Consider the following 13,715-nt stretch of genomic DNA (forward strand, 5'->3'; position numbering starts at 1 on the left):
GCCACCATCACCCTAATTCCAAAACCAGACAAAGATGCCACAAAAAAAGAAAACTACAGGCCAATATCACTGATGAACATAGATGCAAAAATCCTTAACAAAATTCTAGCAAACAGAATCCGACAACATATTAAAAAGATCATAGATCATGACCAAGTGGGCTTTATCCCAGGAATGCAAGGATTCTTTAATATCCGCAAATCAATCAATGTAATATACCACATTAACAAATTGAAAGATAAACACCATATGATTATCTCAATAGATGCAGAAAAAGCCTTTGACAAAATTCAACATCCATTTATGATAAAAACTCTCCAGAAAGCAGGAATAGAAGGAACATACCTCAACATAATAAAAGTTATATATGACAAACCCATGGCAAACATTATCCTCAATGGTGAAAAATTGAAAGCATTTCCCCTGAAATCAGGAACAAGACAAGGGTGCCCACTCTCAGCACTACTATTCAACATAGTTTTGGAAGTTTTGGCCACAGCAATCAGAACAGAAAAAGAAATAAAAGGAATCCAGATAGGAAAATAAGAAGTGAAACTCTCACTGTTTGCAGATGACATGATCCTCTACATAGAAAACCCTAAAGACTCTACCAGAAAATTACTAGAGCTAATCAATGAATATAGTAAAGTTGCAGGATATAAAATTAACACACAGAAATCCCTTGCATTCCTATTCACTTTCAAGCTTAACCGGAGACCTCCCTCTGGTACTCCATATCTCCAGGATAAGAAGAAGTGGATTGCTTCCTGCTTTCCTTTTTCCTCTCTCTCCTGGAATGAGCCCATGAGTCCAATTTAAGAAAAAAGAAAGGATGATGAAGAGCCACCTCTTGATTACACAATCAGTTCACGTTTCTTCTAGGAATTCTTTGGTTCGTAGCTGCAATTTGAAGATGATCAGGCAGCCTGAGAGTACGAATGCAGTGACACCTCTGCCCCCAGGCACTGCTGGACTTTATGTTGAGGAAGGTCCAGACCACTGACCCAGGCCACGACTTTCTTGGCTGGACGATCTGAGTGGCATCATGATTGTCTCCTTGTCTCCAAATTACATCTTAAAACTGCAAACCTCTTTCCTGAGCTTGTACGTGAGCCAGTGTTGGGAGGCACCCTGCCAACCTGCAGGCCTTGTAGTTACCCAGCCTGGAAACAGCGGTAGAGACATCAGTGGAATATTGGACAGGGAATCATTTTTTATATATCTGCTTGTCTATCTTTGACTGTGTCAGGTCTTAGTTGCAGCCGATGGGATCTTCTGATGTGTCATGAGCTCAGTAGTTGCGATGAGCAGGCTTAGTTGCCCTGCAGCATGTGGAATCTTAGTTCCTCGACCAGGGATCGAACCTGAATCTCCTGTATTGCAAGGTGGATTCTTAACCCCTCGACCATCAGGGTAGTCCTTGGACCCTCAGGGTAGCCCCTGGACAAGAGAATCTTGCAAGTCCACATCAAAAGTTCCTAGAGCAACACCCCACCCATCATATGGCAGGTGGCAGGACATGGCAGCAATCTTTGCTACTCCGACGGGGAGGAGCTTAGCATTTACAGGGGGAATTGAGATCACGTTGGCTCCTTGTTACCAGAGAGAGCAGTGGCTGAGGCAAGAGGCAAGCACATAAACCGTTACTAATTAAGTGTATAATTAAGAGGATTGGACATTCATATGAGTGAAGCAGAGACTGGTTGAACAGGAGATATGCAGAGAGCAAGAGAATAGCCATCTTGACTGGCCTGACTATATAGCCAGTTAGGACTGTGTTCAGCTATAAGTAATGACACAAATAAGCCTGCAGGTTGTCACTTCAGGGTTAGATGGATGGCAGGGTAACTGCCTGAGAGCCATCAACGTCCCACGAACCTTCTCTCTTCCCTCCCACTCTGCCCTTTCATGCTCAGTGAAAACCTCCTGTCGTGCCCATCTTCTAGGAAAGAAGAGAGGGAAAGGAATAGGACAAAGGGCAAAGGATACATGCTCGCTGAGTCTGTCTCATTTTCTTTGGATGACAATAGCTTTCCTGGAAACTTTACCGAAGAGATTTTCTTTTTTTATCTCACTTAATAGAGCTAAATCCTAAAGGCAACTCTAGGTCAAAAGGAGCCTGAGTAATCAAATATTTTCCAGATGAACATATCATCATCTCCATGAAAAAAATGAGGGTCCTCCTACTGTTAACAAGGAGAAAAGAGTATTGGGCAGACAGTATGTATTAATAGTAGCTGATGCAATTAGATCCATTCATGTGGGTCAGTTACTTAATTGAGCACTATCATTACAGTGTATTATGGAAGTGTGTCTCACAGCCAATGGATTCATTGGAAATGTCATTGTCTAAAACATCACCACTTAAGAGTATTTTCAAAGATAATGGGAATGTTCTGTATCTGCCTTTTTCAACACAGTAGCCACTGGCCATGTATGGCTGTTAAACACTTGAAATGTGACTAGTGTGACTGAGAAACTGAATTGTAAATTTCACTGAACTTAAATAAATAGTCACTCTGATTAGTGATCACTACATTGGACAACACACATCCAGAGCACTCTTGGTGAATATTTTGGTGTGGGGAAAGGGAAGAGAATAGAAAGAAAAATCACGGTTGTGGGGGGGAGGTGGGGGGGTTGCCAGATGCCGGGAGAAGATGAATGGCTTTGGAAATGAAAATTAAATGGAAAATTACTCACCTGTGTGAAGACTTGGGAAGTCAAGTGGAGGCAGATTTAGGAGACTTCAAATGTTTCATTAGGCTGGTTCTCCCTACAGGTCTGTTACACACTTATTACATAGATAGGGCTTCCCTGGTGCCTCAGTGGTTAAAGAACCCACCTGCCAATACAGGAGATACAGGTTCAATCCCTGGGTCCAGAAGATCCCCTGGAGTAGGAAATGGTACACACTACAGGATTCTTGCCTGGGAAATCCCATGAACAGAAGAACCTGGTGGGCTACAGTCCACGGGGTTGCAAAGAGTCAGACACGACTGAGCAACTGAGCGTGCACGCACACATCACAGATGACATCACTGTGAATTCTACCCCCAAGCAGAGATTCTGTTCTCCCTGAATGTGAATAGATTCTTCTCCCGGCTCTGCCACCCCTGGGTGTTCCACACATCGGCCTGAGTCAACAGAATGGGGCGGATCTGGCAAAAGTTGACTGAAACTACTCTTGTGGGTTTTATCGTCTTTTTTTTAAACTCTGACTTTCAGTATGATTCCACTCAATAGGTCTCCTTTATGAAATATTCTCCTTGTTATTTTACAAGACAACATAATCATCATATTTTTCTCCTTTCCTGGATAATCCTACTTGTCTGGCTTCTCCCTGCTACCCTACCATAAATATCAGATTTTCTCAAGATTTGCTTCTTCCTAAGTGGGCTCATTGACTTCCAAAGCTTTAAATGCCATCTCCTTTGGGAAACTCCAGCATGGACTGCCCTAGCGCCAACCTGTCCTCAAATGCCACGTTTGTGTCAGCTGCGTATTGACCTCTCCTTGGTTGTCTTAAGAGTATCTCAGACACACAAGGTACAAAATGGAACTGATGTTCTGCTCTCAACTCTCCCTCCTGCAGTTCCATTGTCTATTAGGTTCATTGTTAGAGAACTCGGCCTTTCTTTCCCTTACCTGCCACGTACGATCCAGCAGCAAGTGCCATAGGCACCCCCATCGAGGAGATCTCCCGCCACCTCTCCCTGTCGGCAGTGACATCAGCCTTGTTGAAGCCTGCCTCACCCTTCGCCTGGGCTCTGCAACACCCTCTCACTTTCCCCATCCTCACCGCTTCCCAACACACCAGAATCTCTCCCACCTAGTTGCCAAAATGTATTTGCAAACTGTACATTATAACACATCACTCTCTTGCATAACATCTGTCTATGACTTCCCCTTCCTCAGAATAAAATCTCAATGCCTTACCAAGGAGCATAATTTGCTATGTTCTGATTCCTAAATATTTCTCCAACTTTATTGTTTTTTTTTCCATTTTCTTCCTTCCCCATTATTCTTCAAATACACTGACTTTCTTTTTCCCACTGCCTATAACATGCCAGCTCTTTGTTATTCTGAGAGTTTTCATTCGTTTTTCCAGGACATTGACAGTCTAGCTCCTTCTCAGCCCTTGAGTGTCAGAGAGCTGACTCCTCCAGTTAATAATGCTCTCTCTGCCAGATATACCACCACCCTCTTTAATTCTTCCATAGTGCAAGTGTATTTGTTCCCTCGTTGTTATTTGTTTTCTTCCAGTAGACTGTAAGCCCCTAAGAGTGGAGCTGATACAATGCTTGGTGCACAATAAAAAATTTTTCAATGGGTGACTAAATTATTAGAGCTTATAAAGAAGATAGTATTAAAAGCGTTGGAAATTTTTTGAGTAAAGAGAAGGCAAATAAATGGCAAAATGTTTAAACACTGTTGGGCTTCCCTTGTAGCTCAGTTGGTAAAGAATCCGCCTGCAATGTGGGAGACCTGAGTTCGATTTCTGGGTGGGAAAGATCCCTTGGAGAAGGGAAAGGCTACCACTCCACTATTCTGGCCTGGAGAATTCCATGGATTATATAGTCCATGGGATCACAAAGAGTCAGACATGACTGAGCAACTTTAACTTTTAAATCCCAATGCATTTTGACCATTGTCTGGGCTAGATGCCAACCTAACTATATGGAAGGGTATAATAAATAAGCTAATAAATGAAAAACGATCTCCTATTTCCTTGCATGTAAATTTTATATTAAATTACTTGTGGTGAAGAGCCATTCATTCATTCTCAATGATATCCTAAATCAAAAGCAGAGTGTCTTTCTCTGCCCTAGAGATTAAATTATTCCATTTATGTCAAATGATGGTAATGCTTACTAACCCAGAGTTAGTAAGAAACATAAGCATTTAAAAAGTCCATAGCTTGATGAGACTGGTACTAAAAGTTCTTTCTCATCCTCCTCCTCCTTCTCCTTCTGCTTCTCACCACATGTTATCTGCCTCCAAAGGTGCTTCCCTGGTGGCTCAGATGGTAGAGAGTCTGCCTGCAATTCGGAAGATCTGGGTTCCATCCCTGGGTCAGGAAGATCTCCTGGAGAAGGAAATGGCAACCCACTCCAGTATTCTTGCCTGGAGAATCCCATGGACGGAGGAGCCTGGCAGGCTACAGTCAGTCCATGGGGTCACAAAGAATCAGACACAACTGAGCAATTTTCACATACATACACATTAAAGGTGGATAACTTGTTTTGAACTTCTAAAGTAGACTTCACTTTAAGTAGACTTTTGTTTTATTGAATCATTTCCATAACTGTTAATTGAGTATGTAGCTCTTACACAGATTTGCTAACTTCATTCCACTCTACAGGACGTAGATAAAACAGAGCCATCTAAGAACTGTCTGTTGACTTTGAACAACCAGTTATTAACCAGATGACCTGCAAACATGTCCTGGATTCAGTTTATGGTTGTCAGTTGGAATTTGTGGGAAAAAAATAAGAAAATTTTGTTGAAAAAATAACCCCATTCTACAAGTGTTTTTTAAGAATCTCCTATGTCTAAGGCAGAGTACTTGGTACTCTGAAGACTACAGTGATTTATCAGAAGTGATTCCAACTGTCAAAGAGTTCTGTCAGGTAATGGGTTTATCTGATACATAACTGCATATTACAAGGTGAAAGAAAAAAGTTACACCATAGAGGTGAAAAATAACATGATGTAGAAATTCAGAGGAGAAAGATGATTTTCACTGGGGGTGTTAGAAAAAATCTTCCACAGGCAGTCACTTGTCCCTGTGTTTTGAAAATTCAGCAGGATCTGATTGTATAGAATAGATTCCTGTCTTGGCAAAGTCATGAAGTCAGGAAAACTCCAGAGCTACATAGGGAAGGATGAGTGGATCAGGAAGTGAATGGAGGGGACAGGAAATAAGGTTGGAGAAGCAACTGGGGCTCTATTTTAGGAACCTAAGACAGAGGAGGTTAGAGTGGATGAACTTCTTCCCATTAGCATTAGGGAGTCACATAGTCCTAGGTCTCAAAGCTGTGTCATGAGTAGTATTGTTTTATGGGAAGCTGGGAGCCAGAACACTGGAGAAAGACATGATAGAAGGTTTCTCAAAGATTTCTGATGGTGATGCATGTACCTGCTAAGTTGCTCAGTCATGTCCATCTCTTTGCACCCCTAGGGACTATATAGCCTGCCAGGCTTCTCTGTCCCTGGGGATTCTCCAGGCAAGAATACCAGAGTGGGTTGTCATGCCTTCCAGTGTATCTTCCCAAGCCAGGGATCGAACCTGCGTCTCTTACGTCACCTGCATTGTCAGATGGGTTCTTTACCACGAGGCCACCTAGGAAGCCCTCGGATGGTGATAGGAGTGAAGATTTGGGAGGTTGTTTCAATAGAATCTGGCAGCTTCTTAGATGAGGAGAGTGAGAGAGGTTGAAATGTGATCCAAAACATTTTGAACTGGTTGACCGGAAGGAGAGTTGGGATGCTTAAAGGATGGGCTACACAGAGAAGTAACTTTTGTAAAGAAAATTATGTATGTAGGTCTCTAGGTAGCTTTTGGATGCTAGTAGAACACAATGACTGAACTGAACTGAACTGAGAACACAATGTATGAAATCACAGGAGTGGAACTTAGGAGAGATTTAAGGGCTGGATCATTGTGGTTATCTAAAATCCTATGATTTGATGAATGTTACGAGAGAGATGATAGACGAAAGAAGATGATTGAGGCTGGACAGTCAGGGGATTCCCACACTGATCTGGTCAGGCAAAAAAGTAGAGGAATAAATAGACAAAGGAGGAGTGTTGAAAGGATAAGGCAAGTTCAACGTCATGAAAACCAACCTAGGAGATGCTTTTTAAAGGGAAAGTACCCACGAATGTCAAATGTATACCTTACGCTATGCAGCTGTTTAAAAAGACAGGGATTAAGAAAAGTCTCCTAGATGTCTCAAATTGATAGTCATTGTCTGTTGGTTTTTTAAGAGTTACACTCTATTCTTTAAAAAATCTTTATTTCCTTATTGGCTGTGCTGGGTCTTTGTTGCTGCTCAGACTTTCTCTAGTTGTGACGAGTAGGGGCTGTTCTCGAGTTGAGCTGAACCAGCTTCCCTTGTTGCAGAGCTTGGACTCCGGAGCACAGGCTTAGTAGTTGTGGTGCTCAGGCTTAGGTGCACGTCGAATCTTCCCGGATCAGGGATAGAACCTGTGTCCCCTGCATTGGCAGGTGGATTCTTAACCCCTGGACCACTAGGGAAGTCTAGTAGTCGTGGTTTGTTTTCCATAATGAAAGGTATAGGCATTGTGACATGTGGAAAATGAGGAGTCAGGTTCTCATCCTGTATGGTTTCGTGATTTGAGGCAAAATTATTTAATCATGTATGGATGTGAGAGTTGGACTATAAAGAAAGCTGAGCACCGAAGAATTGATGCTTTTGAACCGTGGTGTTGGAGAAGACTCTTGAGAGTCCCTTGGACTGCAAGGAGATCCAACCAGTCCATCCTAAAGGAGATCAGTCCTGAATATTCACTGGAAGGACCGATGTTGAAGCTGAAACTCCAGTACTTTGGCCACCTGATGCGAAGCGCTGACTCATTTGAAAAGACCCTGATGCTGGGAAAGATTGAAGGCGGGAGGAGAAGGGGATGACAGAAGATGAGATGGTTGATGACATTACCAACTCAATGGATATGAGTTTGAGTAAACTCTGGGAGTTGGTGATGGACAGGGAGGCCTGGTGTGCTGTAGTCCATGGGGTCGCAAAGAGTCGGACATGACTGAGCGACTGAACTAAATTGAACTGAACTGTTTAATCTCTCCGAGCCTTAGGTTCTTGACTATAAAATGGTGATAATACTTGACTCAATGGGCTATGGTGAGATGCAGTTCAATAAATTAGCATATGGACAAGAAGAAACTGGTGAAAATAGGCCTGTTAATCCAAGTCTCTTTTAAATTTTCCTCCCAGTTGCTTTTGATTCACTTCCAGATGGTCATGTGTTATGGGGTGCCATCACCTGCATTCATGGGTAGTTAGGTTCTATAAGGCTTAATAATGAATTGCAAGCAATTAAATATTGGCCACCAATCCCTCCTTGGGCAGACCTGAGCATAGAAGGAGGCAGATGGAATACGTTTACTCTTGAAGGTCTTGCCAGAGCAAATGGTCAAGACAGAAGGATCTCAAGAGATCAGAGGGCCTGACCAGTCTGGATGATGATTTGATATGTCCTTGGAAGTAGGGCAGGGACCACCATGATTTTCCACTTGATGTTTCTTTTTTTTTTGCATTTTCACATTTGATTTTGCATTCCCTGGTGCTAGCGAAATGCTCTGTATATAATCATTAGGAAGAATTTGCCAAACAAACAGCTGTTTTGTTTGTTTCTTTGGAGAAATCTGGCCTTAAGATAATGCACATAGAGGTAAAAAGAATAGAGCATTGACTGGAAAAAAGAGAAACGAACATGGAAGATGATGCAATCACCTGGGGTGCTGGCGACCAGCAACTGGACCGATGTATATGCCAGTGTGTAACTGTCACAGATATCATGTTGCATCTACACCAACGATAAACATCCCCAAACCAGGAAGCAGTGACAGAAACAAAAGGGGGAAAAAAATATGAGTCTAAGCCTGGTGCTGTTTATAACCCCATTCAACCATAGGGAGACACCATTACTTACATTTACGTCTGTTGTAATTAGCAAACAGAGGAGCACAGGGGAGAGGGGCGTATAATACTGGATGCCATTTGTATGGAAGTAAACCCTTGGTTTTTATTTGGAAATAAGAGAGGGATCCATAAATGGGCAGGCAGTGGTGCCTTGACCAGCCTTGTAAATCGATCTGGGTGTCAGGGTGTGCCCAGTGAGGAAAAGCAGGAGGACTCCATCCTGGTAACGATGCAAACGGGCACATATTGTGAATCCAGAAAGGATGGTCACTTCCATTTTAATTTGTTCCAAGCTTTCTCTCTCTCTCTCTGGAGCCCATCTCTGATGCGACATTCAGGAGGACCGTGTTCAGCTCGAACTCGGTTGTGAAGTTCTTTTAAACGCTCACGAGCCCGACTGGCTGTGGTTAAGGAGAGCGTGTTTGCTCCACAGGGAAGGAGATCTCCCTGGTTTACATTGTCTTCTTTAAAGAGTGTGACTCACTGCCTGTGTACCCGTCTCCTCCTCTCGCCCCACCCCGCGACTGCCTCGCAGGCCACGGCACGTGCTCCTGCGGTCGCTGTGTTTGTGAGAAGGGATGGTTCGGGACGCTCTGCCAGCATCCGCGGAAGTGTAACCTGACGGAGGAACAGAGCAATAGTCTGTGTGAATCGGCAGATGGCATGTTGTGCTCGGGGAAGGGTGAGTATCCGCCGGAGCTTGGACGGGTTCCCTGTTCTTACGTGTGGTTTGTATCGAGCAGCAGCAAGGTCCGTACAACCGGCTTCTCCGGGCTGTATGAAAACCACGCTGTCCTCTGCTCCGACCAGACTTTGGGCTTGAATTTCTCCCATTCACACGATCATGGAAAGTATTATCAGAAGGAAAGTCCCAAATTTACCTGTATGCTGCTTTCTTTAGTCATAAATGAATTAGCGATAGAAACATGTGGGTGCGAAGTGGCTTCAGTCGTGTCCGACTCTTTGCGAACCTATGGACTGTAGCCCGCCAGGCTCCTCTGTCCAGGGGATTGGCCGGGCAAGAACGCTGGAGTGGGTTGCCATTCCCTTCTCCAGGGCATCTTCCCGACCCACGGATCGCACCCACGTCTCCTGCGTCCCCTGCATTGGCAGATGGGCTCTTTACCACTAGTGCCAACTAGACGTGTGTAACCTAATATAAAAGAATAAAATAAAATGAAGACTTCAAAGTGGTTACAGCCTTCAAGTTGATGGAATAGGAAGAAATAACCCAATCAAACATTTACCACAAAGAAATTCAAGGAGAAAAGCAACCCCACCCAGTGCCCCTCCCCCACCCCCAAAGGGCTCCTTTTTTTTTTCTGAGAAAGTACTAATTAATAGACTGAGTTTTAGATATTATTTTGCAAAGTGAATTTTTTAATTGATTATTTTTTATTTTTATTGTTTTTGGCCACACATGGCATGTGGGATCTTAGTTTCCCCACCAGGAATTGAACTCACACATTTGAAAGCTTGGAGCCCTAAGCACTGGACTGCCAGGGAAGTCCTGAATTTTAGGTAGCTTGATGTTGATGTTTTTGTATAAATTTTCCAAGAGGCTTTAAAAGCCTTCTGTTTCAGACCATCTTCCTCTTTGCTAGTGGCTAGGAAGGGCTTCCTTGGTGGCTCAGATGGTAATGAATCTGCCTGCAATGCACAAGACCTGGGTTCGATCCCTGAGTTGGGAAGATCCCCTGGAAGAAGGCATGGCAACCCACTCCAGTATTCTTGCCTGGAGAATCCCATGGACAGAGGAGCCTGGCGGGCTACCATGCATAAAGTCACTGAGACAGACACGACCAAGCGACTAAGCATTGAGTGGCTGGAAAACACCTAGAAACATTCTGGAAGTGTGTGTGTTCTCACTGAATGTTCAGGAGCTGCGCTACACCAAACTAGATGCTCTGGGGCTTCCCAGCTCACTAGGCTCCTTTCAGAACAGATGATCCCCGCTTCCCAAGTGGAGCTGAAGCTGAAGCTACATTTACCCTCAGACACCTACCCTGGGGGCAGGATTAGCAGGTAAATACCTTTCTGAAGAAGACACAGTGAAGAAAGAGAATTGCCTAATAGCCAGGGAGGAGTCCTCAGAAGTAGAATAAATATTCTGATTAAAGTCATTACATTCTGAAGAGAGAGACTCATTTTTTTAGCATCATAAATGTAGAAAATATATATTTAAAAGAATATATGGACTAAACATTGGCCCAAAGGTATTTCCTCAAAGTGAAACAGGAGAAGAAAATCTCTCTAGGTAATGCCTTTTCAAATTGTTTGCTTTGGGTGTGGAAATCTATCCAGGTATCAATGACTAGTTGAAAGGATATTTGTCTAAACTATTTGTTTACCCTTCAAAGGGTAGAGAGTTTTAAACTTGAAGGAATGTAAGAGTGTGATCAGTATCAGGACCTCTTATAGCCTCAAGGCTGTTTGTTTTGAGGTTGGTGTTGGTGATGAGGCTGGCATGCCTAGTTGGCAGTGGCTAGCTGTGAGCTTCTTTGTTTCTTCCTCTTCTGGAAGAATCCACACTGAATAGTAAAGCAAAGAAGGGGTTACACGTGAAATCATGGAATTGTATTCTTTCAGTGAACAGTGGGGATGCAGAAGTTATCCTTGTCAGCATGGAGGGACCTGCACCCCAGGAACCACAAGAAAAGAATCATGAAACAGACTAAGGGTCTTCAACATGGTGGCTGAGAAGAGACACCCCCTTCTGAGTTATTTAAGCGGGGGCCATCTATTTCTGGATACATCTCATGGACTTGCCATATTGCCATGTACCTTATTCTCGAATTTGTCCTTGAAAACCACTCACCCTGGCTTTCACAGAGGAAATCAGTCTTTTTCTGTCTCCCGTGATGGGGCAGGTATGAGCAGAGGGTCCTGAGAGCCCCAGGGCACAGCAGTTTAGCAGCCCAGACCCAGCTGAGTGTTTCCAGCAGAAAAACGAACCTGCAACCTGGGCTCCCCGGAAGTTGTGAATAAAGCCACCACCTCAGGAGACGATGAAGAAATAGCGTTTTATTTCTTTACAAATTGATAGCCAAGACAATAAATCACTCCATAGAAAAATTTAAAACAAGATACATTGTTGTGACCTTCGTAACAGATGGAGGAGTTAGAACAGCAGTGAAGTCTGCCTGCTGGGGTGTCGGGTCGCAGCATTTTGCCAGGCTTGATGGATGGAAAAGAAAGTCCAACTCTGTCAATGGGGCAGCGAACAGAGGTGCCTCGCCCTGACACACGATGGGTTTTTGTAAATAACCGGAGATGAAGGCAGGGCCAGGGCTCCCCTAAGCTTAGCTACCTTTGACGGATGCATGATACAATTCATAGGATGTTTGGGGATTTATCCCTCTGGATCCAAGAACACACAATAACCTTCTTGGCCTTGTAACTTCCACCTCAATATAGGTCATGCTCTCTCATATCCTTAAAGATGCCGTTGTGTGACAGCTGTTAATTGCGTGTCATTCAATGACCCCTTACACTCTTATGTTGATACTTGTTATCCAGATTAAGTCCACGGTACCCCCACCACCCATCCCCCCCCCCCCCCCCGGCCCGACCCAGCCTGTTCTTCACGCCTGGAAAAGAGAAAGGGTGAAAAGTCATGTTTCAACAGCCACCCTTTTTGCTCTCTGTTCTGGTTGCCTCACTGGGTGACTGTCCGGGCAGAATCTACAGGATGCACAAATCATTTTTGAAACTACATGGAAGTCCCCCTCCCCCCACCTCTGGGAGAAGCATCACAGCTAGATGCAAGAGTAGACTGAATCAGATTGGGATCTTAGGTTAACTGATGTACTTCCATTTTCTCATCTTCGAAGGCAGAAGAATTTCATTTCTTTCCCCTTCTTACGTCCTAAGGATGCTCTGAAGACGAATGAGAAAATGTGGTTGATTGCTCAGGAATGGAAGCCAGTAAGCAGCACAGAAGGAAGATAAGAGCGCTGTTTAGTCCTTATACCAAGACAGACGATAAAGGAGTTAGGTGATGTGGTCATGAACTTACTACCCTAGAGATCCTGCCAAGACGGGGGTGGCCAGCTGCTCCCTTGGGCTGGACTGGATCTCATGGGTGTGAGTGAGCCCCACCAGTGGAGCGGAACAGTTGGTCCCCTCTTGGCAGCCCTGTGGCCTGTGTTTGTCTGTGTCTGTCTGAGAACCCTTCGCCTGTTTCTCTTTCTACGCGTGTGCAGTTTGAGCCCTGACCCCTGATGAAAACAAGTCAGAGCACTCTACAACAAAGGCATGGCTCTAGAGGTCCTGAGGCCGCTCACACTGTGTTAGTATTACATGCTATGCTAGTCCTGATTTTACAAGCAGAAGAAGTTCCTACCTCTGAGAGGCACAAACAGAAAGAACAACACAGCTGGGGAAGATGCTGACTGAGAAAAGCTACTTGTTCATCACACATACAAAAATCAACCCCCATTTTTCACTTGAAGTAGTTCAGTGTCTAGTAGACTTTTGGAACTGGAGTTTACTTGTCAAACGGTCCATCCAAGATACCATATTAACTTTAGCTGAGCTTAACCAGTTTTAGGAAAATACTTTGTTATAGCCTGAAGCTGAACATCCTGGAAGCAAGAGCAGTAATTAAAATAGTTTCAGGGCTAGGGGGTGAGTTTAAAAATGAAATGTGAGATCTTTTCATGAGTTGTGACAAAAAAGATACCCTAGGCATAATTGTGAATATCATGAACATAAAAGTCATTTACTTCTGCTGCTTTGTAGAAATAATTTTGGAATGTAAAGGGGATAACTATTTTAGAAACAACTGAAAACAACCAGATTCTTCCAATAGTCATGGAATTAAAGAATGAAATATGGTATTTTCTGAAGCAGTTACCATGAAAAGTCAATGAAATGCCCCAAGTCGTCTTTGTTTGCACTCAGATCGCTAACCATTTACTAAACGAGCTTATGGTAAACACTTCCATGCCTAGAAATTTGAAAGAAAGTGTTGAAAAGTACGACAAATACATTTCTAAAATAAGGTAACACCGTACCTGAATGAGACCA

General features: G+C 43.6%; 1 protein-coding gene across 2 annotated transcripts in view; it reads left to right on the forward strand.

The window, feature by feature from the left end:
* ITGBL1 (integrin subunit beta like 1) overlaps nucleotides 1-13,715 on the forward strand; it is a 211,905-nt gene that overhangs the window by 194,530 nt on the left and 3,660 nt on the right. For both annotated transcript variants that reach the window (XM_043891530.1, XM_043891531.1), the window contains one exon: nucleotides 9,220-9,366. In XM_043891530.1, coding sequence (XP_043747465.1) covers nucleotides 9,220-9,366 — 147 coding nt within the window. The remainder of the gene's footprint in view (nucleotides 1-9,219; nucleotides 9,367-13,715) is intronic.

This window comes from Cervus elaphus, chromosome 30 (genome assembly GCF_910594005.1).
Source record: "Cervus elaphus chromosome 30, mCerEla1.1, whole genome shotgun sequence".
Lineage (NCBI taxonomy): Eukaryota > Metazoa > Chordata > Mammalia > Artiodactyla > Cervidae > Cervus > Cervus elaphus.